The sequence below is a fragment of the Triturus cristatus genome, chromosome 7 (genome assembly GCF_964204655.1).
Source record: "Triturus cristatus chromosome 7, aTriCri1.1, whole genome shotgun sequence".
In the NCBI taxonomy this organism is placed as follows: Eukaryota; Metazoa; Chordata; class Amphibia; order Caudata; family Salamandridae; genus Triturus; species Triturus cristatus.
This window is the reverse complement of record NC_140590.1, coordinates 613,600,444-613,628,184: the sequence shown is the minus strand read 5'-3', so window position 1 is coordinate 613,628,184 and position 27,741 is coordinate 613,600,444. Positions and strand designations below refer to the sequence as shown.

Here is a 27,741-nt window from a genome sequence, read left to right as displayed (position 1 = left end):
AGAATTCTATAATTAAGAACGTATTTCAAATGTTCACACAAAGCAATAGGTTAATTTGTCAATGTTAGTCATATGTCCAAAGTCTACCCAAATTGGTATATGAATTTCTCAACCCAAAGTGTTTGCTTACAGCCTGGAGTGAACTATTAGAGTGAAGTTAGTTTATCAGTTCTGACAGTGAATGTTGCCTTGATTAGCCCCTGGCAGAATAGCATACCGGACAGGAACCTCACTACGCCACCGTAAACCAGACCATTCAGAAATTGAGGGGGTAAGAAGGAAAACGATACCCAAGGGTATACAGATCAAGAACATAGAGACTGGGAGCGAAGGACTTAGGAGAGAAGGACTGGAGGGAAACCTAACGCGAGGGAACCAAACAGGGGAAAAACAACAAACATGAGGGACGAGAAAAGGGGTGCTGTGCTATCTGGTACAAAGCGAACAGCCACTACAATTAAGGACACAATGCCAGACATGAACTGTATTTCAGAATTGCTTTAAATACTGGCTCCACACTTTGTGCCCCAGAAGTGTACCAGTCACAGAGAAGTGAATATCTTATTGAATCAGTCGCCGATCAATGGCTCACCATCTCCTTTGTTTTCACTGTTTTGTTTACCTCAACCTCTAGCCCCAGCTAGGCCGGTACCTGATCATCCATCTGCACTGTGCCTAAATCCTGATACACCCTGATGTACAGCAGTTGGTTTGGAAAAGGAGCGTTCTAGTTTAAGAAGTTGTGAGCAGTTAGCTAGGTCGGATTTGATCCAGCCAAGGCCTATTTCTTCAGTTAAGCAGGTGCTGAACCTAGTCTTCCGAGCAGTGCTGCAAATGTCACTCTTGGCTCCAACCTGCACTGTTTGCTCTCTTCTTGCACTCTGTCTTTCTCACTCTGCTGTGCTTTATCATCTCTGCTACCTTCTGCACTCCTTACTCTTTTCTTCCACTCTGTGCTCTGTCATTTTCACTTTGCTGTATTTTGTACTCTTTGCCCTTTTCTGCACTCTTGCGCCTTTGATCGTCATTCTCACTCACTCACTCTGCTCTCATTTGGCTTACTTTGTAACTCTTTGCTCATTTCTGCACTTTAACTCTTTCCTTCTATTGCTCTACTTTCTCCTCCATGGCCTTCTTTTGCCTCTTTTATCTCGTGCCTTCGCTTGGTGCCTGTTTTCCCACCTCATTGTTCCTCCTGCTTTCCCTCTAAGCCCTCCCACTAACCCTTGTGCTTCTCCCCACTTCCAGGACACACTTAATTGCAGCTGCAGTGCAGATGTGCAGTGGACGAGCGCAGTGGGCACGCTGCTGGCTCGCCAAAAGCAAGCCTGTCTGCGCCATGAACCCTGGTCCTTCCGCTGCCCTGCGCTACCCAGCAGCATCCTCCAGTCACTCAATCTCTTCCCTCGCTGCTGCTGCACTACAGTACGCTACACAGAGGGAGCATTCCTTTGCACCCACTGCCGCTTCGCATGCAACACCACAGCCACCATGCCCATACCAACCGCACGCCAACAAACACACACCCCAGGACAAACTTTCAACATCATTTCATTTCCCCATCACAGCTTGAGGGGGGCATGAGTCAAACACCGTTTGTTCTTGGGCAGTGAATAGGAGGCTCAACATTACAAAGCTGGAAGAACCCCTGAGCTAGAGAGATGATTCCATGAGTTCCGTAATTAGCCCGTCATTCTCCAATCAATGACATGGACCTTACCCCAAGGCTTAAAGGCCTATTGTCTCCTTGTAGGACAGAAGCTAAAGCGAGGTAAGTACAGGCACCCTTTTGGCATGGGATGAGTCGGGGATCAATCATGCTCACATTTGGTAGGTTAAAAAAGTGAAAAATCGTGTGTGCCTTACTAGCAAATGCAATTTGTGATGCGACCTATGTGCAGAGATGTAGCATTGCAAACTACCTATTTGCAAACAGTATCAGAATTACCTGCTAAGGTACTAATAATTAGATAGCTCACTATTAGCGGCCCTTTGTGACTGGCCTGCAAATGAGATTAGCGGCCTGAGTAGGACAGCAGACTTCTGTATCTGCGTTTGCATTCCCCAGGGGGAAGCATTTTTGTGTTTTTTAAACAACCCATGTTCCATAAAGGAACCGGCCCTGCTATAAAAATAATGTTTTTTATTTCGGAAGACATAGGTGTAAGCAAGCAGTGGTGTCCTGGCCCACTATCTTTTCTTTACTGGCCTGCAACCCAGGTCTCTACCCTCACTCACTTCACCAGGTGGTGCCCCAAAAGGGCCAGTGTGTTGTCGTATGGGAGTTTGTACAGAACAGATTCCATTAGAATGTTGTTAGGTCATCGTAGAATGTTCTTTGTGGTAGCTGGGCGGCAGATGGAAAGGAGAGGGCTTGACAGTAGTTGAAGTGGCTGGATGAGACCTTTCATGTAGAGAACAAACGACTCTTATCTCCACATCATCCCTCTTGTATTCTCTATAAATACTGACAACATCATCTGTCCTCTTTTCTCTACCAGCACACCTTGTTACAGCCAGCGTCCCCTTTGTGAATTAGATCCCATCCCAATTTGGGTGTCGGAATCTGATCAGTTGTTGGCGACTGCTATTGAGATCACACCCCACTCCTCAGTCACAGCAAGGAGGAGACATCCATTTCACACCCTCTCCTAATAGCAATTCATAATGAGTCACAAATGGCGTTTGTGATTTGGAAGGGGTTTTCTGAATCACAGAATGACATTTTATATTTTACATTCTTGTATCTTTCCCCTTTGCGAAGCCTGTTATTTTTAGACTTGCATGCTTCGGGACCACAAAATGCAATTGTGTGTCCGGCCACTAGTTTTCAAATCACAACATGCTTGTTGATTTCATGTTTAGGTATAATTCTTGTACATATTATTATGCTTTTAGAGGAATTTGGAAAGTCATTCTTTTTTAAATTTTACATTAAAGATTCCTTCCCACTTGTAACATGTTTTTGTGATCCTTTAGGATACACTTGAGAAGAAAAAGACTTTGCTGATAGAGGAATTTTCCGAGATGAAGACCATAATCCAGTTAGAGGAACAAAAGGTTATGAAAATTGTTGATGATGAGTTAAAACGAGTCCTAAACAAATTCTCCTATACCCAGAATGCTTTGCACAAAAAGAAGAAAGAATTTCAAAATGTAAAAGAAAAAGTGGAGTCTTTACTAATTGAAGATGATGATATAATATTTTTGATGGTAAGATTATTTGCACATTTTCTTTGAGTTTTCACTTGCGCATCAAAACTCTCTATTCTCCATCTAATATTTGCTTTTCGTATTTTTAGTTAATGTGGCGATTTATACACTGAAGTGAGCATATGTTGTTACTTTCACCTTTATTAACCTAATAAAAACTTCTGTGAAGATGTTTAAATACACTAAAAACCCTCTTGACAGCTCCGGTTATCAAGCCTTAGAATGCTTGCCACCTAAAGACAGGACCAAACATTGCTTCACAAAGCTTAAAACCAAAACTGGGCACATCTTGGCACTGGGCACAGTAGGTATATTTGAGATCCTCAAAACATTTTGCTGCTGTACCCTTTTAAGTACTCCATATTTTGCCATTCTGTGCCAAGTGCTTTAATTTGTTTATCGTTTTCCTACTAGTTGTTTGCAAACCTTCGCCTTCTTCATAGCTTTTCTTGCTGTTTGTTGTTTTATTGTCCATATTTTTCCTCTGATAAGGAAACTGTAGTATTCTGATGTAATGGTTTTTCTCCTGTGTTATCCTGTTCCTAGCTGCTCAGCCTGTGTGAGTGTTCTGAGTGGAGTGTTTGGTGAATGGAATTCCTGTGTGACTGGATGAGTGATGACAGTTGGTGGATGGGGCTGAGCAGCTAGCAGGCAGCTCCTGGTGGGACTGCCCTACAGCATTTTTACAGTTGTTGATTAGGACTTACTGAGGATTTACATTACCAGTTTACTTACCTGAATAAACCTACCTGGATTACATCCTACCAGCGTGTCCCATTTACTACAGAAACCTTTTGCCACAACACTGCCATTTTGAACCCATCATTATAGGGCAGAAAACGATTGCAGCTGCCGTCCTACAGAGTTACTTTGATTTTCTGTCTAGGCCAGTGGTTCTTAACCTGTGTTCCGGGGACCCCTAGGAGCCTATGCTGCCTACTCAGGGGGTCTACGACTGCTTAGAAAATGTAATAATATTAATGAAGTGTATACGAATAAAGAAGGAAAATGTAAATCTGAAAATGTATTGTGATTTAATTTGTGGGAGCAGTGCAAGTGCATCAAACAGAATACAGTATGGACAACAGGTGACCTTAATTAAATTCAAAATGTGAATACATTTTTTTCCAGGTGTTTGTGAATTAAATTAAGTATTTCAAAATGTGTGCATTTGTTAGATAAATGCTCGTTTCAGAATTTTTGTGTACTGTTTTGCTGTTCAAATCATTGAAATTGCGTAGGCAGTGTCTCCAGCTTCGAGTAGTGACTCGGTGGGAGTCCCCTGATTCCATTAACGAATTAGTGTGAGTCTCTACATTTCAGGAATAATTAAGTGAGGGTCCACAGCAGTCTAAAGGTAAAAAAAAACACTGGTCTAGGCAATTATCATCTCACCCACATATGCATTCAGTGCAGCGCTGTAGCACACAAGAGGGTGTGGCATATCAGCCAGAGATGCTGACTTTGGAACCAGGTTTGAGAGTCTGTGTTGGCTCAACATCCCGTCATCCTGGGCAAATCATTTAATTTCCCTGTGCCTAAAAAAAAAAAAAAAAAAGTGAACTTGTGTGATGTAGTTTGTGCTCATGTAAAGCGCTCCAATACCTTCGCTTCCAGTTCTCGTTATATATATATATATATATATATATATATATATATATATATATATATATATATATATATATACAAAGAAGTTCTTCCAATCACCTCTTTGGAATATTTCAGGACAGAGACGGTAAAAGCTCTGCTGTGGGTAAATGTACTTGGATGCTGAGTGCAACACTGGGCACTATTCACAAAAAAGGTGGAAATGTACAGGTTGGGGTTTACAGCTCTGCCAGAGCGTACTTTCCCATTTTGTTTCTGTTAATAGGTATTCCCAAAAGTATGTCTGGAGAGCTGTGACCGGCACAGGTTATCAGGGATACTTTTGGGGATGTCTTGCGACTTTTTTAAAATGATCAAACTCCTTACACAGAGTTCTCCATAGTGGAGAACTGTGCACATGGGGGATGGAGCCACCTGTGTAAATACATTTTCTTTCTTATTTTAACTCTCATTCTCTGAGGGAATAAAATAAAATCTGCATAGAAAGCACTTCTCCTCCACCCATGTGATATCTGTTCTCCTTAGCATTCTACAAGGGGAGTTACTCCAATCCCACTGAAGTGAATTTTCCACAGTTTCTAGGGTGGAAAGGAGATGTAGAAGAGTGTGGGACTGCCCACAAACGGTGAAGTGTTTTATCTTTGCCAAACATCCAAGGCAAACCATGTTTTGGAATTCCTGCTTCCACATCTTGAATGGGATTTAGATTTATGGATTTCTCCACAATTGTGGTAGAGAAATTCACCGAATTCGTGCATAGATGTCAGCAAGGAATCGCTTTGTGAATTCCTGGCAGCCATATAAAAGATAAATAAGGTTCTAAATCTACATTTATGACAACATTTATCTTTATGAATATGCCTCATAGCATCTGTGCAAGCATGAGATCGGACTTTAGAGGCCACACAGCCTACTCAGGTGATCCTTAATATAGAAGTGTATACCATGGGCTACACATAGGTGTGATGATTAAACATGACAGATTATTTCACTCAAGGTCGTAGGGAATTGTATGAGACCATATAGCCAGCAATTGCATGCAGTATGTTCATGTGGTCTCTGAGCTTTATGGCCTCAAGTTTTTGTGTAGCCTTGGTTGCCAGGCTACACTTGGGCTCGTCTTGAGTGTTTTTGCAAATGAAGAATGCTGATTTTGCTTGATACAGTTCTATATAGTCAGTAAAGATCATACACTAAGAGGGGTCCATGATCTCAGGTTCTGCTCATAATGCCAGTCATGCGTACACCATAAATGAGCTGAAAGTAATGTATTTCTTTTATTTTTCTTGGGCTTATTTTCTGCCTTTCAGAAAGCAACAAAACTTAATGACACCACTACTAAAGATGCTTTTGTACCAAGAATTGACTGTGATCACAAATTATTGCACACAATTTGTAGAGATGTTTATTACCTGAAAGAAAAACTAAGAAACCATAAAAGTCCAAATGACCAGACAGGTAATTCTTACATTCCTATCTAATTTTCATGGCATATTTGCTCTGTTTGTGTTAACATTTTTGTACTGTTTGTTTTACTAAAAGGTTCTGCAGAAAAAATCAAGCTGCTAGTTCTTGTTCTCTTTTGCATATAAAAGGTATTGTTACAAACATGTTGAGACCCTTTTCAAAGTCAATCCCTAACAAAATGGCTTTAAGGAGAAAAAAGATGGGCGAACTCTCTACCCCAAAGACTCTGGGATCCTTTGGAAATGATATCACCGGACTGTACTTTGGTTTAAGGGGTAAATTCACCCTGAAGGGCTATTAGTATGAAGAATATTTAAGGATACCCTATGAGAGATTCTGTCCAGGGGGTAGCTTAGTCAGTGAGATTCAAGGGGCAAAGGTCGTGAATCTCAATTTTCCAACAAAAAATGCAGTGGGCTGCAGGGTGGGTGGGGTGGGGGTGTTGAGATGACCAAGGTTAGGGATGGACTATTTCCATGAGGAACAGGGTCAGTACTGATTTGCACAGTGAGCAAAAAAATGCAAGCATTTGGTGTTTGTCAGTAGTGCTCCTGGAAACCTGAGACTGGTGCAGCTTTCTAAGCCTGCTACTGCCAATATTTGTGAATTCCAAAAAGCATTCAATTTGCACACATTCAATGAGTACTTCTGTGGGTGCAGATTTGCTACTTTTTGGTGCAGAGGTCACTAAATAGATTTAAAATCCCGATCTAAAAAATGAACAAGTTAAACCTCTTAGTGAAATAAGAACAATGAGGAAAACCGCCCCAGACAAATCGGATCAAACTCAGCGCCCCCAGACCCAACTACTATACCCAGCATGCTTGGGAGCTCATGACTCGGGTCACGTGCAACGCAATGGCCTGGAGTACTAGCCCTAGGATCCCTTATTTTGAATGTATAATCACTGCACACACTCTTCTTTGTCTCTGCTACAAAAATCCTTGATGTTAGAGTTGTCAAATCAGTGCATGTGGGCAGAGTTCTCACCTTTCACAAATCATTTTATATATTCTAAGTCCGTGTTGAAAATACAGGAGGGCGCACAGGCAAATTAATAGAGCAAGCTGAGCCAGAGCTGAGCCACGGTTCTGGCTGAGCTCTAAGAGCCCATGCACTAGCCAAGCTATGAAAACGTTTCCATTTATATCATAATGTAAAAATATGATGCAAATTTTTTTTTAAAAACCTTGTTGAGTAGGTACTAAAGGTACTATTTCTTTCATGCATGTCGGTGCAGATTTTCAGTGACGAGACCCGGCTGGACATAACTCAAAGAGTCAACAGCTTATGAGTTACATAATTACTGATTTGCCACTTCTGCCCAGGTATGCATGTGCTGGTATTGGATTGGATTTAGATGTCCACCAATCTCCCATACAAAATGGTGATGAACTGCATATAACGCTTTCTATCAGTCTTGTGGATCTCAAGACATCCTGGTTCCATTCTTGCTTTACCTGAGGCCCTATAACTTTGAGGCAATGAGCTCCTGCAGGCAGCAGACCTCGATGGCAAGAATCCCACTGGCTTGTACTTTCAGCTGCACTGCTGGGAGGTCAGCATTCAAAGTAGTGTACGCATGCTTCTCCCCCAGTCCATACTTTTTTTAGGAGTGTACACTGCAGAGAGTAGCTTGTGCAACAATCAGGTTGGAGAGAAAGGTTCAGGCCAGCCACCATGATCTTCACCCCCCCCCCCCCCCCCCATTAGAAGACAGATTGCCACTAAAAATATCCTGGCCACAAGTGAGCCTGAGGGAACCCCACAGACTTTGGAGTTTCATGTTGGTGCATTTCAAATTGTGTTTTTTTGGCTGGCTCTAAAAGGCTCTTGAGTTCCTGATGTGGTTATGTGACTCATAGTAATCTTTACATTAGCATGTGTGCCAAGTGGCCACATTTTGTCAAGTTCTACTTGTTACGTAAAGGTTTGTATGCTCCTTTTTGACGTGTACAACGCTTGTTGTGCCTGTTCTTGTCTTATTACCAGCACATTGCACTCTGCGCTCAGGCATCACCATGTCATTACATGCAGTCTCGGCCCAGGACTACAAGTGTAAGAATGCAAAGAAAAAACAGTACTTGTTGACCAACTCACACACATGAAAACATGAGCCCTGATAGGCTCAAAGCGTCTGTTTTGTTTCCTCATCAGTTTTATTCTTTGTTTACTTACTCTGTGAAAAAGCTCTCCTTCCATTAAGTCCGGAGTTTCTTGGTGAATTTTAACTTTCTGTTGCTATATACAGTGTTTGAAAGTTCACATGTTCAAGTTCACATGTTCAAATCCTAGCAAGACCAACACAGCATTCTATCCTTCCAAGTTCGGTTCCATTAAATTATATAGTAGTAACCTCTGTTATTTTGAGCACTTAGAAATGGCACTGAATGGTATGATGCATTATATAACAAACATCTTGGTGTTGCAGGGATTCTGCACACATACAGAACTATGTGCAGGAATATGGGACCTTGGTGTATAGGGACTGGGTCTTCCTACCACCTTAGTACCCACAAACCCAGGACCGACTAGCTTATAGTGTCTCACTTGCTCTCCTATTCACTCCCAGAGAAACAAATGATGAGACACCCCAGAACACAACACTCCCAGATCTCTCAGGAATCGCGGTAACAAGACACACCCTTTCTCTCACACTCTTGTACTTGTCCACAATAAGATCTGACAGAGACACGAAACAGTTTAACATATTTATTTTAACAAAAGTGCCCTAACATGCAGTGTACGTGCCACCACAAGCAGGAAAATGCATAGTACAAATATAGTCAGCATAGCAGCTAGTCCATATATCATGAAGAGAGATGTCGTCATAGAAAGATGATGGAGAAAAGACTATAGTGCCTAACCTCCCTCCCCTTGCTAGGAAAAAATATTATTTTCTATTAAAAGATCGCTGGGCTTTGTCAGCAGACCCCATACCTTAGCCTATAGATGGTAGATCTACATCATAGGTGCTCTCTCGCTCTGCTCCCTGGAAAGGTCCCCCTCCAAGTGTGTGCTACCTATTCATGTATTCTAATACGACCAGAGTGCGTTTGTCCAAACAGCTGCATCGGTCTGTTTTGTCTAGGGGCTAAGGCCTGGTAAGAACAAAATAACAAGGGGCATTGTTGTTCGACCTTCCCATAATGTTCAGTCAAAATCCCAGGAACATGCAGAGAGTGAACACAATGATGAGTTCTCATGTGAAAGCAGTCATTGAAATTATTGCAAAAATAAAGATGTGTAGTAACGTGCGCAAAAACAGCAGGCAAGCTGCAATGTGCTCATGCTAACTTAGTGAAAAACGACAGTGTCCCTATGGGCCACATGACACCCTCCCCTTGGCCAGGGAGTTAGCCATATGTGAAGACAAAAATCATAGGTAAGCAGAGCCAAAGCGTCTCAATGGTAAAAATTACTCATTGCAGGGTATATTTTTGTGAAATGAGAGAAAAGAGACATTTTTATTTTTGCCATTTGGGCACTCAAAATCCCATCCGTTATTATTTAGTCCTCGGTGACAAAAATGTTGCGTGAAAGGCGGAATGCCATAAACTCCACAATGTTGTCTGTACACACCATAGTAAACAAGGGATGCTATCCGGTTTAGTAGATCAAACTAGCACACGTGCTCCTCGTATCCAGAGGCTGTTAGGAGCATGCCAGGACAACTTGCGTTAACTTCAATGACCCTCCGATCTAAGAGGTGCTGCGCACGAGCACAGGTACTCAAGTCTGCTGTTGGTTCAAGTAGAGGATCGAACACCAAATGCCTAGCCATGGGACGTTCCTGGTCGTGGGCCATCAACTGACCCATTAACAGTTCGTATTCCAGGGCAGCGTGCGTGGTATTGGAGAGGCAGACATCCATGGCCCATTGAAAAAGGGCACCGGAGGCAGTGAAACACAGGTTGCACGCAGGTGAAGAAGGCATAATGGAAGGTCAGTTAGTAGTCGGCGGCAAAGGATGTCACTGGCAGAGAACCAAAAAGCTGCCACATTCCATCACGGTACAGTTGCTACTGGACCAGGTTTGGCAGCTCCCTAGATCGAGCATCCATTGCGAAGCAATAAAAGGTGAACCAGCATGCCGAAAATCAACAGGAGCACCAGGGGAAACCCTCCGAAGGCTCTGGAAAAAATAGAATGGATAAATGCCGGTATTGCTCCAAAAATGGTCTGAAACGAAGAAGCAAGGCCAGATCCCACGAGTTTAAGAAAGTGGGCAAGGCCCTATGTAGCGGGAGCATTAAATATTTGATATATTAATTCTCCAAAATGAATTGGGAGATTCGTTTTCAGCAGTGAGTGTATCTCACTTGTGGTTCTCGCCACCTGCAATTCGAAGGTCTCTAGCTGATGAGAGAGCAACTTCTTGTTGAAACAATAGCGCTTTGAATCTGCTTAGCTTCTTGAAATCTGTTTTCAAAGTTGGAATGGAAGGCCAAAGCGAACTATCTACAATCCCATGCGGGGGTGGAAACAGGACATTGCTGCAACATGTAACTCAATGAGAAACTGTCACTATATACAGGATGCCAGCCCCTAAGCTACAGCAATCGTAAAATAAGTTAACTACCGTTAGAAAGCAAAGTTAATGCCGGAATAATAGCCGGCACAGGGGTACCTTTAAAAAAACAAGCCAGATTAGGGGCCAATACGTTACAGGCGCTGTGCAGTTTAACTTGTTTACAGACTAGGGAATGTTCTACTCTGGAATTGCAATCCTTCCCTGTAAGGAAAACCCATCTGCGAGCTGACCTCTGTAGGTGAACGGTAACGACCATAATTCATCAATATAATTGTTGCTCAGGGGCTCATATCTACCAACAGAAATATGTTTCATGCATGCTGTGAACTGAAAAAGTGAGATAGGCAGTGAAATAACCCTATGTATTAACCACACAGCTGAATCGGTCTCTGCTACGGAAAATGATGACTGTTCCAATTGTTCAATACGTAACAATGTGTATATTGCGTCTTTCATGGACATTAATTTCTGTTCATCAGTTGAATTAAACGGCAAAAACAGTGCAGGAGCATTCAAATAATCCCATGGCACTTTTCCATTTTTGAGTGTTTGCAAGGTCCAAGCAAACTGCATTACAGAACGTAACTGACTTTGACCATACAAAACAGACACTTCATGTTGAACAATGTCAATGACGGATGATACAATATTATCCAAAGTGTATATACGGGAAGACCGTGTATTAATGATGTTATCGACAACTGCAAGAACTTTTTCCAAATTTGCTTGATCAATATGGTGCAGACGTACCGCAGCTTCCATCTGCCACAGTTTCCAAAATTCATTATACGCTGAATAAATAAAAAGTTTTGTGCGAGGGGACTTCGGACCTAAAAGAAAATCAGCCAAATTGATGTCACCTGACAAAATAGAAAGGTGTTGTTTCAGAGACGACAGTGTGGAATGTTACAACCATTGCTGACACAATTTGCCCACTGAATAAGTAAACCCTCTTGTGGTATTCAAAAACGCAATTGGCATGCATTGGAGATCGTTGGCCATAGTAACCATCCCAAGGGGCCAATATTGGAAGAGTGAAGTGTGCCATTCTGAAACATGACTGCTATTCAATTGTATAGTTGGTGTGTTTGCCATGTATCACATGGAGCCAAAAATGGAATGAAGGGAATATTTGGATTTTTGGCAGTGGCTAAACCAAAACAGGTAGTCTGGTGTACTGTATCGTTCGAAATAAAATATGCGACAGTATCAGACATTCGAAGCTTCAGTGCCTTGCACTTGCCAATCTCTAGTACCCCAAATGGATTTGAAATCAATTGTGTCCTTCCAGTGCTCATAACTCATGGACAAATCATGCCAGAAGGACATGGAGTAAACTAATTTAGTGTGTGTAAACATAAATTTAGTTTGGGGTGGCATCTTCCAATTAATAAAAATAGGACTGTGGGTCTGACAAATTGTACCCAGAAAAATACACAAATGTTCGAGGCATATGAGCTGTAGATCATATGCTTTAGCATAGTTTGCCATCTGGTGTTAGGCCCGGATTTGCACTTTGTTTTTCTTCGAAGAAGTCTTTGTAGTCACGAGGTAGGTGACTCCATCCCTAGATAGTTTTTTCTGCCATCGGGTTCAAATATGTATTGCTGTGCTCCGGTTCGGTATCGTTTTCGAACCCCTTCTACGCGCAATCCTCTACCCTCAATGGTATTGTCTTTCGATCAGTTTTCCATTCGACGTGCATCGTGTAAATTGAGAAAGCCTTTGATCAGGAACTTCGAGGTGGGCCATCGGGCCTACTCGTGCCGATCACTGCAGCAGTCAATGGAATGGACTCCATTCGAGCTATGTCCCGGATGTCGTGCTAAGTTACCACGCACAGACTTGCACAAGGTTTGCAACCCCTGCTTATCCCCGGAACACAACGAGAAGAACTGTGAAGTGTGTCGATCATTCAGATCGAAGACCATTCGTGATCGTCGGGCTCGACGCCATTAGATGCAATGCGGCAGCGGCACCGTCCCGGACATTTTCAGCGAGCATTTAGAACAACGTCCAGCCGCAGAAGCCGAGGAAGAAGAACTGGTCTCCGTGTCCGAAGCCGACTCCATCATGGAGGAAGACCTGAATGTCCTTCCGGGTCAACATACCATGAGTACAGATACCCATGTGCCCACGCAACAAAAATGTAATGCTCCACTACTGCCCTTGCCCTCGGGTCGACACCAAGAAAAAGTTTCAGATGCCCCGCCCTCCAGCCCGGCTATCAAACATAAAGACAAGCCTTCCGGCTCGGTGCCAAACCGAGACGTTCGACAACGAAACATAAAACGATACATGTGCCAGTCCCTACACCTTCGGCACCAAAGACACCTTTGGCACCGAAGGCCACGGATCCGAAATCCTCCAAGTCAAAAGCTCCGGACCCGAAATCGTTCAAACCAAAATCCTTGGAGCCGAAATCCTCGACACCTAAAAGCTCGGAGCCAACACCCTCTGTGCCGAAAAGTTTGGAGCCGAAGCATGCCACTCCAAAAGCTTTACACCCTAAACAGGCTAAAACTAAGCATTGAGATTTGAAACATTCGGCGCACACAGACTCTCAGCCCAAATCTTCCACGCTGAAATCCACTCCTAAAGAGAAAGATACTCCTTCCAAGGAGCCTCCATCTGAAAACACAGTTTTGGATCCAAAACAAAAGAGACCCTCAAACTGGACACCTTCTGGCCACTTTTCCTAAAAAACGGAAGCTGGATCTCTCAGAGGAATCTCCTGAACCTCTGAAGAAAAAGGACATGGGTACTAACCCTTCTCCCCCTTACATACCTCTCTCTCCTCCTCCTAATCCCAGTTTACTGATTACACCTTTAAATTCACCACCACCTCCACTTTCACCTGACCCACAGGATGAAGATTATGGGGATGAGGATGAAGATCCGGATATACCACAAGATATACCACAGGACACTGATCCCTGGGAAGATTATAATAAGGATCCAGATCAAAATAATGACCCTGACCTGTATCCCTCCAGATCCTCCCCACCTGATGACAATATTTGCTTTACGCAGCTTATCAATAGGGCTGCTCAATATCATGGGGTAGAGCTACATATGGACCCTCTAGAAGAGGATTTCCTTGTGGAGACATTTACGCACTCACCAAAGTCTACTAATACTTTGCCAATGCTCGAGGGCTTGTTGAAACACACAGATGAGGTATTCAAAGACCCAGTTAGAGCCAGAATACTCGCACCTTGAGTGGATAAAAAATACAAGCCCGCTACTACAGACCCTGCATAAGGCCAGTTGCCCTTCGACTCTCTTGTTGTACCTAAACGCCCACAAGAGAGCTAACTCTCAAACTACAGGCAACGCCCCTCCTCCTGATAAGGAGTCAAAACTTATTGATGCCTCAGGCAAATGAGTGGCTTCGCAGGCTGATAACCATTGGCGTATTGCCAATGCTCGGGCCATGTTAGCATGCTACGGCTCACTATGATGAGTTGGAAAAACTCATGCAACACTTGCCTGATGAGTATAAAACCAAAGCTAACTACCTCATTCAGGAAGGTAAGCTTATCACCAACACTTCCAAAAAATGTGCACAAGATGCAGCAGACACAGCATCTCGGGCCATCAACACCACCATATTGCTGCGCAGGCACGCCTGGCTTCGAATCTCTGGATTCTAGCCGGAGTTCAAATCCTCCATACTTAATCTTTTCTGGCCAACAGTCGATACTTCACTAGAGAATATGAAGAAACACACCGAAACTGCTAAGTCCATGGGGGCCTTACAATTGCCTTCCAACAGGGGTTCCTTTCTTGTCATCAGAGAATCTCTCCTCCTCTTATAAAAATAACCAATCTACCTCCTCCAGAGGTTGTTTTCAAGGAGGTTACAGAGGAAATAATAATAAGGGAAGAGGCAGAGGTAACTCCACCCGCACTTCCCCTGCCAATAAACAGTGACTTCCCTCCGCTACAGATCATCCCACTCCTGTCGGGGGATGTCTCTCACAGTTCCTCCCTGTCTGGAATTCAATACCTTAGACAAGTGGGTATTACAAATTATCCAGTATGGTTATTGCCTGGAACTTACCTACACTCCCCCAGCTATCCTTCCAAGAGAACATGCAATGTCACCAGAACATCTCACCCTTTTAGAGGTTATCTCTCTGTTACAAAAAAACATGCAATAGAACCAGTATTATGTCATCAAGGGACAGGAGTGTACTCCCTATACTTTTTGATTCCTAAAAAGGGCGGCTCTCTCAAGCCCATACTGGACCTCAGACAGCTAAACCTCTATATTCCATCAGACCACTTTCACATGGTCACCCTATTACAGGTGCTCCCATTGCTTCAAAATGGCGACTTTCTTTCCATTCTGGATTTAAAGGACGCCTACTTCCATATTCCCATTCACCAGACGCACAGGGAATATCTCAGGTTTGTGGTGGATGGACAACATTACCAATTCAAAGATCTTCCGTTCAGGGTTACTACAGCACCCAGAGTCTTCACCAAGTGTCTGGCAGTTGGCCAAGCTCATTTAAGAAGAAAACACATTCACGTTTCCCCTTACTTAGACGACTGGCTAATAAAAGCCAAGTCACAACACAGCTGCATACACTACACTCACAAAACAGTTCAGCTGCTTCCCGAATTGGGATTCATTGTGAACCTCACCAAGTCTCATCTCCAACCCACGAGCACGTAAGTGTACCTCGGAGCTTCAATAGACACTTGCAAAGCTCTAGCATGCCCCAACCCAGTCAGGATATGCAACATGCAAAACCTTATCACAATTTCAGCCTTAACACTCATTACTAGCTTGAGTGTTAATGCAACTGATCGGAATGATGGCTTCATTCTAATTGTTCCCTATGCAAGACTCCAAACGCGTCGCCTACAGGAATGCTTAGCACGTCAGTGGAACCAGACTCACGGTAAGTTAACCGATCTGGTGTTGGTAGATGGCCATACCCATCGCTCTCTGCAGTGGTGAAATTCAAAAAAGCTTTCCAAAGGTCAGCCATTCGTCGACCCAGTTCCACAGATAGTGCTAACAGCAGGCACATTGCTCACTGGTTGGGGAGCTCATCTTCAAAAGCATACCATTCAGGGCATGTGGACGCTACAACAAAAACAAATCCACATAAACCATCTGGAGCTGCTAGCAATTTTTCTGGCATGGACAGCTTTTCAACTAAATCTAGTAGGCAAAGCTGTCCTAGTCCGTACAGCCAATATGACTGCAATGTACTACATACAAAAACGGGGGGGGGGACACTCTCTACAGCTTTCACACCTAGTTCAAAGCATATGGAGATGAGCCATACCTCAAAAGATATCTCCTTGCAGAACATCTCCCAGGAGTAAACAATCCGATTGCAAATCTGCTCAGTCATCAAAGACATCATCATCATCAACATCATCATCATCATCATCAGCAGCATTTGTAGAGTGCCTGGTTACACCAACGGTGTGTCCCCGCGCTGAGCAGAATCTCAGAAATGACACAAGATAGGTAGGTGAGCCCTAGCTGTCATGTTTCAAGCTCTATTCTGGTTTATAGGTGGGGGGAAAAAGCCAAGTTTTCAGCCTTTTCCTAAAGGCAGCTTCACATGGCTCTTTCCTCAAATCCATTGGTAGTGAATTCCAATGTTTTGCTGCCAGGTATTTGAAAGAGCAGCCTCCTAGCCTGGCCTTCCTAAATCTGGGTACTATTACCAATAATTTTCCTTCAGATCTTAGGCTTCTATTGGGGGTGTAAGGTGTAATCATGTCTTGTAGATTACTTGGGCCTTTATTTGCTAGGATACGATGGCAGAAGCATATTGCCTTGAACAGGATCCTCTTGCCCACAGACAACCAATGCAATTTGGCCAGGGCCTTTGTGTTGGACGATCTTCTAGCCGGGCAGCGGCGTTTTGGACTGATTGCAGCTTAATCAGCCTTTTTTTAGCTACACCTAGGTATATAACATTGCCGTAGTCAATCTGAGAGGTGACCACTGCATGTATTATAGTTTTTTTGGCTTGAACCGGTAGTAGGTCAATGACTTTCCGTAGGGTTTTCAGAGTTCTGAAACATTTGCCTGTTATTTTTCGGATTTGCTTTTCATATGTCAAGTTGGGGTCAAGCCATACTCCAAGGTTCTTGACTTCGGTTTTAGGGGTTGGGAGCTGGCCAAGGGCTTCCAGCCTCCAAGCTGATGTCCAGATATAAGGCACTCTTCCCATTACCATCCCTTCTGTCTTACTGCCATTAAGTTTTAAGCAGTGGTCTGCCATCCATGCTGTTACTTCCTCCATACATTGGGAAAATTGATGTGTATTATGTTCTGGGTTTTGCGATAGTGTGACGATGAGCTGAGTATCGTCCGCGTTTGATACAATGGACACTTTGTGTCCTTCCACTATATTAGCAAGGGGTCCCATATATAGGTTGAACAAAGTGGGGCTCCGTATTGACCCCTGGGGAACTCCTTGTAATAGGGGAGATCTCTTGGAAGTGAATGTATCTTGTGTAACCTGGAAACCCCTTTCCGCCAGGAAGGATTTCATCCAGCTCAGAGCCATACCCCTGATTCCACAAGATTCTAACCTCTCTAGGAGGAAGCCATGGGAGACTGTATCAAATGCTGAACTGAGGTCTGATAGGATCAGTGCAGCTGTGTGTCCTTCGTCCGCCCGTTGTCTTAGAGTTTCTGTTGCCAGGAGCAAGGTGGTTTCAGTGGAATGTGCGGCACGGAAACCTGATTGTGAGCAGTGTGGTAGGTCATTACTATTGCTGTGTTTTGTGAGCTGAGTGTTAACTATTTTTTCTGTGATTTTAGCAAAGAAAGGGACGTAGATTATCTAGTACCTCATAATCTATTTGTGGGCGCACCATAGCTTGCTTCCATTCATAGGGAACTTCTCCCGATTGGAAGGAGCGGGAGATAAGTTCTGATATGAAAGGTAGAATACATTTTGCTCCTTGTAATAAGATTTCTGGACGGGCTGGGTCCCTAGGTGAACCTGATTTGATTCAGCTTGCTAGTTTCCTTTTTACATCTGGCTCTGGCATTCTAAATTCCTCTAGGGTTGCATCTTTGACTACTGTGGATGTTGTGTCTTTGGAGCTAGTGGCCTGGCGTGCTTTTCTAGGGAAAGTATCATAGATCTTTGTCATTTTCTCTGCAAAGAAGTCGGCAATTCTATTGCAGGATTCCTACGATGTGGAGGGGGGGCTCTGTTGATCTATCTGCTGACTGTAGGGATTTTAATATGGCAAACATCTCTTTTGAGGAGTTTTTGGCCATTTCAATTTTCCTAGTGTAGAACTCACAATGAATTTTCTTTATCAGAGCGTAGTATGTTTGTTGTTTTTATATTCTCCTTTAATGTTTGTGCAGTAGTTTTTACGCCACCTGCGTTCCAACTGTTTGCACTTTTGTTTGGCCTTCATTAAGGTGTCATTGAACCATGGAGCTGAGATGCTCCCCCTTCTTGTATTTTTGGTCATCCAGGGCGCTATTTCATTCAGCGCTTCGGTTATCCATGATCCCACTTGTCTGTTGGCTAGGTTAATATCCTTGTCCAGCTCGGGCTCATTATTTCGTAGTGCCCGAGTGAACGAGTCACGGTTAAACTTCTCCCACTTCCTACGGGTTACTGACTTTTTAGGTAAGCTGACTCGTGGGTATGTGTGTGGGATCTGAAAGGGGATTATGTGGTGATGGGACCATGGGATTGGCCAAGATGCTCCCACTTCCATGTCAGTTATGTTAGTGCAAATAGGATCTAAAATGTGTCCTGCTTGATGTGTAGGTGCATTAACTTTTTGATTTGTCTTTTTATTTTTTTAAAGGGGAACCAGAGGGGATGTCCTCGCGTATACAGCGTGGCGCCTACAGCCCTGTTAAGGGCCGGCCGCGTAGTGTTAAATAGATATGCAAAGCGCAGGTTGCTGGTATCAGTGCAGATGTTACACAGCAAGTCGCCTACAACCCATGATGGGACGGATGCGTAGTATGAGAAGCACTGCTTAGAAGCTCAATTATGAGGAGCCTTTAGTCAAGAGGAAGAAGTAAACCCAAAATCAACGTGAATAGGAAAAAAGAGGTGAACATGAAGAAATAGATAAAGGTTAGACAACAGGAAAGCTTAAAGAGGAAAGGAGGGAAGAAAAGGAAAGAGGACTAATATAGAGGGGTTGAGGGCAAGTATAGAGATGCAGGGAAAAGAAGCCAAGTGATTATCAGGTCCACGAGTTGTGACCAGGGACAATAGCGAGGAGGGACTAGGTGGGGTGGCAGGGTGGGGGTGATGAGCAAAGGCGTAAAGTAGCCATGTTGCCCTTTGGAGCGCGGGGTTATGCAGATAATCTGTCAGGGTCAGAAGGATACACAGCGTCTTCAAAGAGGCGTAGGGCCCGGAGCTTTGGGGGTTGAAGACACGCGTGTTCCATTTTACAAAGGTAGGTGACCAGTGGCTGCCATAATTTGATGAAGTGGGTGTCTCGATACTGCAAGCGCGCGGTAAGCAATCCATAGTCCCAGTATGCCACAAATATGTGAATCAGATATTAATTGGAGGGGTCTCTGCTTTTTTCCAGTACAAGGCAATGATTTTGTTTAGCAGCACCTAGCATGTGGAGGGCGATATGCCAATCGCTGCTGGTCAGTGCGCGCAGATTATCAGGTTTAAGGCCTAGGAGTACTGTAACTGGAGTTTCACGCAGGGGGAAGCCAAGCACCATTTTGATATGACGGAGAACCTCTTTCCAATATAGGGTCAAAAGCAGACAGGCCCACCAAATATGAATGAAATCACCCGGAGAGTTCGAGCATCTCCAGCACAAAGGAGAGGAGGCGGTGAACATCCTGTGCAGCCGAAGGGGTGTGTAGTACCAGTGCGTCATAATCTTTTATGCAGTTTTCCATTGAGAGATGCTGCGTTAGACTTTCGGGTTATCCCGCCACAGGCGGTTCCATTGAGCGGGGTCGATTTCAAAAGAGGCGGTTGAGTGCCATTGGCGCTGATATGGATGAAGATCCACAAGTGGTGGATGTTGTAAAACATGATAGGTCCGGGAGATGAGCCCCTTAGAGTCGTCAAAGGAGCGTACTAAGCGTTCAAAAGTGATGGTGAGCTCTCGTGTGGCGGCCTGTGTTCTGGAAGACATGTATACCCAGTGACGGAGCTGTATGTATTGTAGTCTGGCTCCCTCCAAGAGTTGGAACTCTTCCTTGCAGTGATCAAATGTTTTGAATGTATCGCCTAGGAACAGAACCCGAATCGTTCTGCACCCACCCTCCAGTCAGAGAACACCTGGGAGTTAACAGCCGGTGGGAAGTGCGAGTTTCCAGCGATGGGGGGAGTAAGGGGACGGAAAAGTAGTAAGCCCCTTAGAGATGGCCACTTTGTCTCAAATGTCCAGTACTGTCCTGGTAGGAAGGGCAATGTAGGCACTACGGGAACGTGAGGTCCAGGGGAGGTCGCAAATGGATCTTCCAGACTCCGCCCTGTCCATATGGAACAAGACCTTTTCGCTCTCCCACGCCATTCACTCAGAGATGAAGCGAAGGTGGGAGGCCCAGTAGTACTCTAGTTAGTTGGGACATGCAAGACCACCCCTGTCCCGTGGTAGCATAAGAATTTTGTTGGAGAATCGCGGTCTACATCCGCCCCAGATGAAATTAGTGATTTCGCATTGGAGACTTTGGATCTGGTGTTGCGGGATAGGAGTGGGGAGACATTGAAATAGGTATAACATTTTGGGAAGCACCGACATTTTGATGCCATTCAGGCGGCCCAGCCAGGAGAGAGTAAGAGGCTTCCAAACTCGTAGATCCTCCAAAACCACCCTCCTGCAGTCCTGCCAGTTGATTTGGGACCATGTGACGAGTGAGGGAGGCAATTTGAGTCCCAGGTATCGAATGGAGCTAGTAGCCCACTGGTAAGGAACGAGGGACTGAAGTGTAGGGATCTCCTCCCTCTGGATCGTAAGATTCATTGCCCAAGACTTCTCGTGGTTAATTTTGAGGCCAGATGCCAATTCAAAGGACCGTAGCAAAGAGAGGAGTGCCAGAAGAGGTGTGTGGGCAGGAAAGCGTGAAAATCAGGTTGTCCGCGAAGAGAGCTACTTTGTGTTGTTGGCCTCCGAGGGGGATGCCATGGATGTCAGGGGCTTGTCGGATCATTACTGCCAGAGGTTCCACCACAAGGGCAAACGGGGGATAAAGGGGGCATCCCTGTCGCATGCCTCTATGTATGGAAATGGGATTTGTGAGTTGACCATTAACCCGCACCCGAGCCTGCGGGGAAAGATAGGGGGCCATGATCCGGGCTATCATTAATGGGCCCAGCTCGATTTTGTGTAGTACAGCCCGGAGGAAGGTCCAATCCACTCAGTCAAACGCTTTCTCCGCGTCGAGCGATAGAAAGCATGCAGGTATGTTCCAATGATGGGCCTTCCCTACGAGGTGTGCAATATGATGCACAATGTCCGCGCCCCGGCGATGTTGGATGAAACCAACCTGGTCAGGTTGAATAAGGCCGTGCAGATGGGGGTCAAGTCGCTTAGCCAAAATTTTAGTCTAAATTTTAAGATCCATGTTCAAGAGAACTATGGGGCGAAACGATGAACAGAGAGTGGGGTCCTTGCCCGGTTTGGGAATGAGACCAATTTCCGCCAGCCTCATAGAGGTGGATGGCCCAGCAGTGTCTGTAAAAGAGTTAAAGAGACGCAATAAGTGTGCCTGGAGCGGTGGCAAGAAAAGGCGATAAAAGGACAGGGGGAGGCCATCCGAGCCCGAAGATGAGGAGGAGGTCCTTCAGAGCGCTCGCATGCTCCTCTCGGGTGAGTGGTTCCTCCAGCTGTTGAGCGGGGTATTGATTGATCAGAGTCCAGGTGCATTCATTCAGAATAGCTTGTACCCGGTCTGTAGGTGGTGTGGCTTCGGCATAGAGTGATGAGTAATATGGATGGAAGGCATCGCGTTTAGCCGCCTCAGTAGTAGCTCACGTTCCATCACCATTCTGGACGTTGGCTATGTGCGCTTTGGCAGCTTGTGCCCGCAGGCGCTTATCCAGGACCCCACCTTGTCCTCCCCTTCGAAATAGCATTGCTTCAGCGCTAGAAGGGCCCGTTCAGCTTTATTAGTTCGAAGAGAGCGCAATTGGCCTCAGTTGCCAGGCGTCTTTTATGAGTAAGTGAGGGGCGCTCCTGGTCCTGTTTCTCAATGGCCTTGATATCTCTAGAGAGGTTGTTTTCCAGGCGGTGCGCTTCTCGTGCCAGTGCAATCGCGAGGTACTTGATATGGCTGCCGATCGTGGCTTTGAATGCATTCCACACTACAGGGAAGGGGGTTTGGGGGATGTTATTAGTTTCAAACTAAGACCCAATGGCAGCGCGCAGGCTCGCCACATCCACTGGATCCCGAAGGATGTGCGGAGGTAGGTGCCAGCGAGGTGCTCGATGAGTGCAGGTAGCCTGATCCCTCAGGAGTTCGATATGGGCATAATCTGAGACAGAAATGTCAGACATGAAGGCCGACAGCGACTCTTCGATCAGGGCGTAAGAGATAAAAATGTGGTCAATACGCGAATATGAACGGTGCGCATGTGAGTTGTAAGAAAAATCGCGTGCTTCGGTAGAATGATAGCGCCAAGAATCTAGTAGGTCAAGGTCCGACAGCGGTCTCTTGGGGGCCGATGACATTGCCCCTGCCCCGTGAAATGAGGTGTCACTACGATCCGTTGCAGCATCCTACACCATGTTGAAATCGCCCCCTATGATCGGTGAAGGATCCGCCTGTGGTACATGATACCTCAGGAGTGCCCGGAGGTAGGGGTCCTGCGCTTGGTTAGGTGCATAGATATTGCACAGAGTAAGAGAACAGTGTCCGATCTTGACCCCCAACTTAACGAAGCAACCACCTTGGCTGCGAACTACTGTGGGTTCCCCCTGTCGGATGCCAGGTCTACAGAGTATCGCCACTCCAGCTGTTTTAGAGGGGGCTGTGGCCCAGAACTGAAGAGCATAGCGAGGGTGGGCCATACGAGCAACATCAACCTTCAACAGGTGGGTCTTCTGCAGGAGGATGATGTCCGGGTTCTGTTGCAGGAGGTAGCGCCATATCTGGTGTCGTTTATTAGGGGAATTGAGTCCCTTAACGTTAAGGGACAGAATGTTCAGGCAGAGGACAGTAGCCATGGTTTAGTTAGGGTCTTGGGCAACCTGTTACGCCATAGTAAGGAGCGGGGCGTTGCAATAAGAAGGAAGGGTAGAGGGATGTCACTCCCGCCACAGTGAAAGAGAGAGAAGGAGGGGGGAAGGAAAAAAGGATAGAGTAAGAGGTCAAGATAGAAAAAATATAACATTGGCCAACAGGGCCACAGTGTCCTGTTCCAGTCCAGGGATAATCGCAGCCCAAAGGCACAGGTCATTCCAGAGAAGTCACTCTCCCAGGATCAGGGGAAGGGATGGGTCTCCAAGCTTAGAGCGTGACATCTAGGGAGACCACCCTGTGCCACCAGCTCAATTTATGTAGAGCTGGAAGGGCACCAGTTTGGAGGGCGTGGCGCCTACACGTCATTTCCAGGTAGTAGGTGTGAGCGTTGTATCCGATCGATTCAGGAAGAAGCGTGCATCCGATCTTTCAGGGTGTAGAAGGTTGAGAGCTAGCTGGAGAGCGGCTCTCCTCCATGGAGCGGATGTGCTGGATTATGTCTTGTTTGGCTTGAGAAGAGGACTGCACCCCAGGGTGTGATGTTCGCCTAGAGCGGTGTACTTTGGACCAGGACGGCTTTGCAGGCTCCCGAGTGAGGAAGGGTAGGCGTGTTGGGCTTGATGGCAGCGTGAGGGAGAGATGTAGGAGTTGTGCCGCTTCCTGGAAGGATCGCACCATTCGGCGTTTAGACTCCCATTGAAAGATAAGCGCGAAGGGGTGACCCTACTGATACGGGATGTTCAGACTTCTCAACTTATCCGTCGCTGGTTTAAAATCCCGGCGTCTACGCAGCGTAGTGGGTGCAAGGTCTTGGAAGATCTGTGTGTTGGCACCGTTATAAGTGAGCTCCGGTTTGGAGCGTGCCGCCTTGAGAATTGCCTCCTTTTCAGTAAAAAAGTGGACCCTGGTTAGGATGTCAGGGATAAGGAGGGCCCGACACTCGGTGCGCCCAGTCCAGAGCCGGTGGGGAGGCATCGTCATCGCCCCAGATTTCATGTAGTAGTTTAGTTTTGCAACAAATGTCTTGCTGTCTGTCCCCTCGGCCCAGGCTGGAATCCCCCTAATGCAGAGATTGTTGCGGCAGCTCCGGTTTTCCAAATCCTCCTGTTTTAATTGTAAGTCAATATGCTGCTCTTCCAGGGTGGCCAGACGCTGCCAGAGATGCTCCTGGTCCTCCGTTCGCGTTTCCACAGTCTTCTCTAGGCCATCCACTCTCTCTCCAAGGTCAGCTACCTCTTTTCTGAGTTCCCGTACACCGGAATGGATCTCTGAGCGTAAGGAGCCAATTTCAGACTTGAGCTCCGCAATAAGGCTGGCAATGAAGGATTGCGTGACTGGCGCCGGATCTTCTCCAGTCGACGATGCCATAGCTCTGGAAGCAGCAGAGCCCGGCTTGTTCCAAAGCGCAGCAACCGGGTTGTCCTTCTGGGATGCCGCAAAGTCCTTCCCCGACTTAGTGCGCATCATCTCCCCTCGAGGCCTAGCACTCTCAGGCTCTGGATGAGGTGGCAGAGTCGGGCGAGGATGTGTTAAAGGTCAACCAAGGGCACCCGCAGCCCCCGGATGGTAGGGCGCAGGATCCCACAAAAGGCACAATGGGCAGTGATCCACAGTCTATGATATAGGAGAGGGGACAAGCGACAATGCAGGAGTCGATATTGCAGTAGATGCCTTACTGCCGGAGCGGCCAATCTCCACTTGGCCGAGTCTTGAAGGCTGGAGCTGCCGTGGGCCACACGCCCAGCGTGATGCAGAGAGGTCGAATGGGAGAAAGAAGGTCAGGAGACAGGAACCAATTTTGGGCCACAGCATTCAAGGCAACAGGACAGGTAGCAGTGTTGGGGCCCCTAGGCGGTGAGGGGCGGGAGATCAACCCCCCTCCGGGCAGTGCTGGCCTCGAGGAGACAAGAAGGTGCAGAGGAGACCGTCCCCTGCGTGGAGGTTGCCAACGGAAAGTTGCCTCAGCCCAAGTCTCGCCCACCAGAGCCGAAAGCCCAGCAATGAAGCGGTCCAGCAGCAAGATGGCGGCGTGCCAGCCCAGATAGGTCGGGCCCCGGGAGACCGATGCGTGCGAAGGGCCCACCAGCAGCAGGAGGCGCAGTTACTGAGAGCCTCTCGCAGCCAGCCGATCACCCAAGAGCACATACAGCGGTCTACTGGGTGGAGTCTCTAGTTCATTGCTGGGGTAGGCCTCAATGAATTCCAACACGCAGGTGACACGGGCAACCGGCGAGAATCAGTCCCCAGAGAATGGTTCGTAACGCCCTGTCCAGGATGGTCAGCCGATTGGGGCCACAGTGCGCAGGGAGCCCCACCCCTACACTTCACCTGCACAGAGCGCGGCGTCACGAGAGCCCAGTAGAGAGGTGGCATGGAGTAGGTAGGGAAAGATGCAGATTCGCGCCCAGCCTCAGGCCCACCAGGCCGGGAGACCACAGCGCACAGGACGGGGCACAGCGGGGACGCAGTCAGCCCTTACGAGAGTCAGGAATCTTCAGGCGCCCCCTCGGATTGCCGCATGTCGCCCAGGCTCGGCAGCCGGTGCAGGAAGAGACCGCTATTCCAGAGGGCCGCGACAGCTGCTCCTCCTGTCAGGCCACCCTCAGGTGATGAATAGGCCCAAGATGGCGGCCGCCGCAAGCAAGGCCGCCGGAGCTTCCGTCGATTCAGCTGCACAGTGGAGCCCCACACGGTGCCAGGCGCTACCCTCAGGGCAGCGGGATCGCCAGCGAGGCCAGTGAGGTAAGATGGCAGTTGCCACCAGCAGGTCCGGCCGCTGAGGGCAGGAAATCCGCACCCCCGCGACGGATCGACCAAAGCCGCCGCCCGCTTTCCAGGCGGTGCCCTGGCCTTTCAGCTACCCTTGCACCCTGATTTGCTGATGCCGACAGGGTCCCAGCTCTGCTATAAAGGCGTCTAAAGGTGGCGGCCTGCAGGAGCTCCCACGGCGTGCGTCTCACGTCATTCGCAGTGAGACCACGCCCCCAGGTGCGTTAACTTTTTGAACAAGGTTGAAGATCATGAGGTCTTTACACACAGTTTGATGAAACTACTAGACCAGATGCACAAAGTGTATATCAAGGTTCCCTAGAACGAGGAGAGTGCTGTGACGTATGGCTGTGTGTATGATTTTTTTCACCTAAGCTAGTTATGAATTGTGTTTCTGGCCCTGGAGGACGGTAAATCAGGAAGCCAGCTATGGTATAATTACCTGCTATTGAAAGCGTGAAAAAGATCCCCTCACATTTGTCAAGGTCTGTTTCTTTAATGTCGCATTTTATCGTTAATTTATAGAGTATAGCAATTCAACCCCCACCCCCCATTTGTCCAAACTGGTCGTGTTTTGCTATCCCATAGCCTTCCGGTAGGGCATCTAGGAAATCTGGGGTAGAGCTGTCATTGAGACAGGTTTCAGTCAAAAACATGGCGTTTTTTTTTCTTTTCTCCAGTTCATTGTGGATTGCATGTTTATGTTTAGTTAGGCATCTACCGTTCAGCAGGAGGAAGGACGGTCCTTCTCTCTGTCGAGTATTCATTATTGTTGAGGTGAAGTCCTTGCTGCAATTGCGCAGGAGAGTTCCTCCTTGTCTGCGTGTATATTGTGTTTGAATGCCTCCTTAATGGGTGGCATCAAGTTCTTTAGCTCATTCGCTGTGTATTTAACATCATCATGGGGTAACCCACAGCCAGGGGTCCTGGCCCCTGGGCCCAGTTGGACGCGGATGGGCCTGCCTTAAGCGCGTCTTTGGCACGCCAACGGCACGCGTCTGCTGGCACATCAGAGTTAAGTAGGGTGTTGCTCGGTGAAACTCCTCATCCGCTCCACCCCCTCCTCTTAGAAAACGAGGTGTGGGTAATTGCACTCTGCTTTGCCACACCCTCCAAACAATCGGCACACAGCCGCACTGGACGAAGGCGGGAGAGCAGGTAAGAATGAGGCTTGTTTTAAAGCGATTAAAAGCGCTATGTGAGGCTTAGTTTAAAAGCAAATAAAATGATTTAAAACAGGATTTTTAAAGCAGTTCACAGTGGTGAAAAACTCTTCCAGCTACATGTGGGATGTGACCAGCTCTCAGCTGCAGCCTATCGTTACAGATTCACGAATGGGAACTACATCCTCAAGTACTCCTCCCATTCTTCTAGATGTGGGGCTACCCAGAAATAGATCTGTTTGCCACACACCTCAATGCAAATTGCCCAAATTCCGAGGCCAGGTATCCACACACATTGTCCAAAGGCAACGCGCTATGGATGAACTGATCAGGGAAATTTCCTTACGCTTTTCCACCTCTCCTGCTAATTCCATTAGTGGTTCGGAAGCTCAAGCAACATTCCCTCACAATGATCCTAGTTGCTCCCACATGGGCTCGACAAACATGGTTCACAACCCTGTGGGAACTATCAGTAGTTCCTCATCAAAAGTTACACATCTCCTCCAAGCGTCTCACTCAGAACCATGGAGAGATAAGACATCCAGATCCCAGTCAACTCAACCTTGCGATCTGGCACCTGAAATCATATAGTTTGGCTACCTTAATCCCCCACCAGACTTCATGAACATCATTAAAGAGGCTAGACGCCCTACCACAAGAGCATGCTATGCAGCAAAATGGAAACGATTTGTAATTTATTGTACTTAAAATCAAATCAATCCGCTAGATGCTTCAACTCTAAACATAATTTGCTATCTGTTACACCTACAACATGCTAACTTAGCATATACAGCTAT

At 46.4% G+C, this 27,741-nt stretch overlaps 1 protein-coding gene across 1 annotated transcript in view; it reads left to right on the top strand.

The window, feature by feature from the left end:
- TRIM25 (tripartite motif containing 25) overlaps positions 1-27,741 on the top strand; it is a 453,236-nt gene that overhangs the window by 161,821 nt on the left and 263,674 nt on the right. Inside the window, exons 3-4 of the mRNA XM_085617183.1 lie at positions 2,980-3,213; positions 6,132-6,279. Of these exons, the coding sequence (XP_085473309.1) occupies positions 2,980-3,213; positions 6,132-6,279 (382 nt within the window). The remainder of the gene's footprint in view (positions 1-2,979; positions 3,214-6,131; positions 6,280-27,741) is intronic.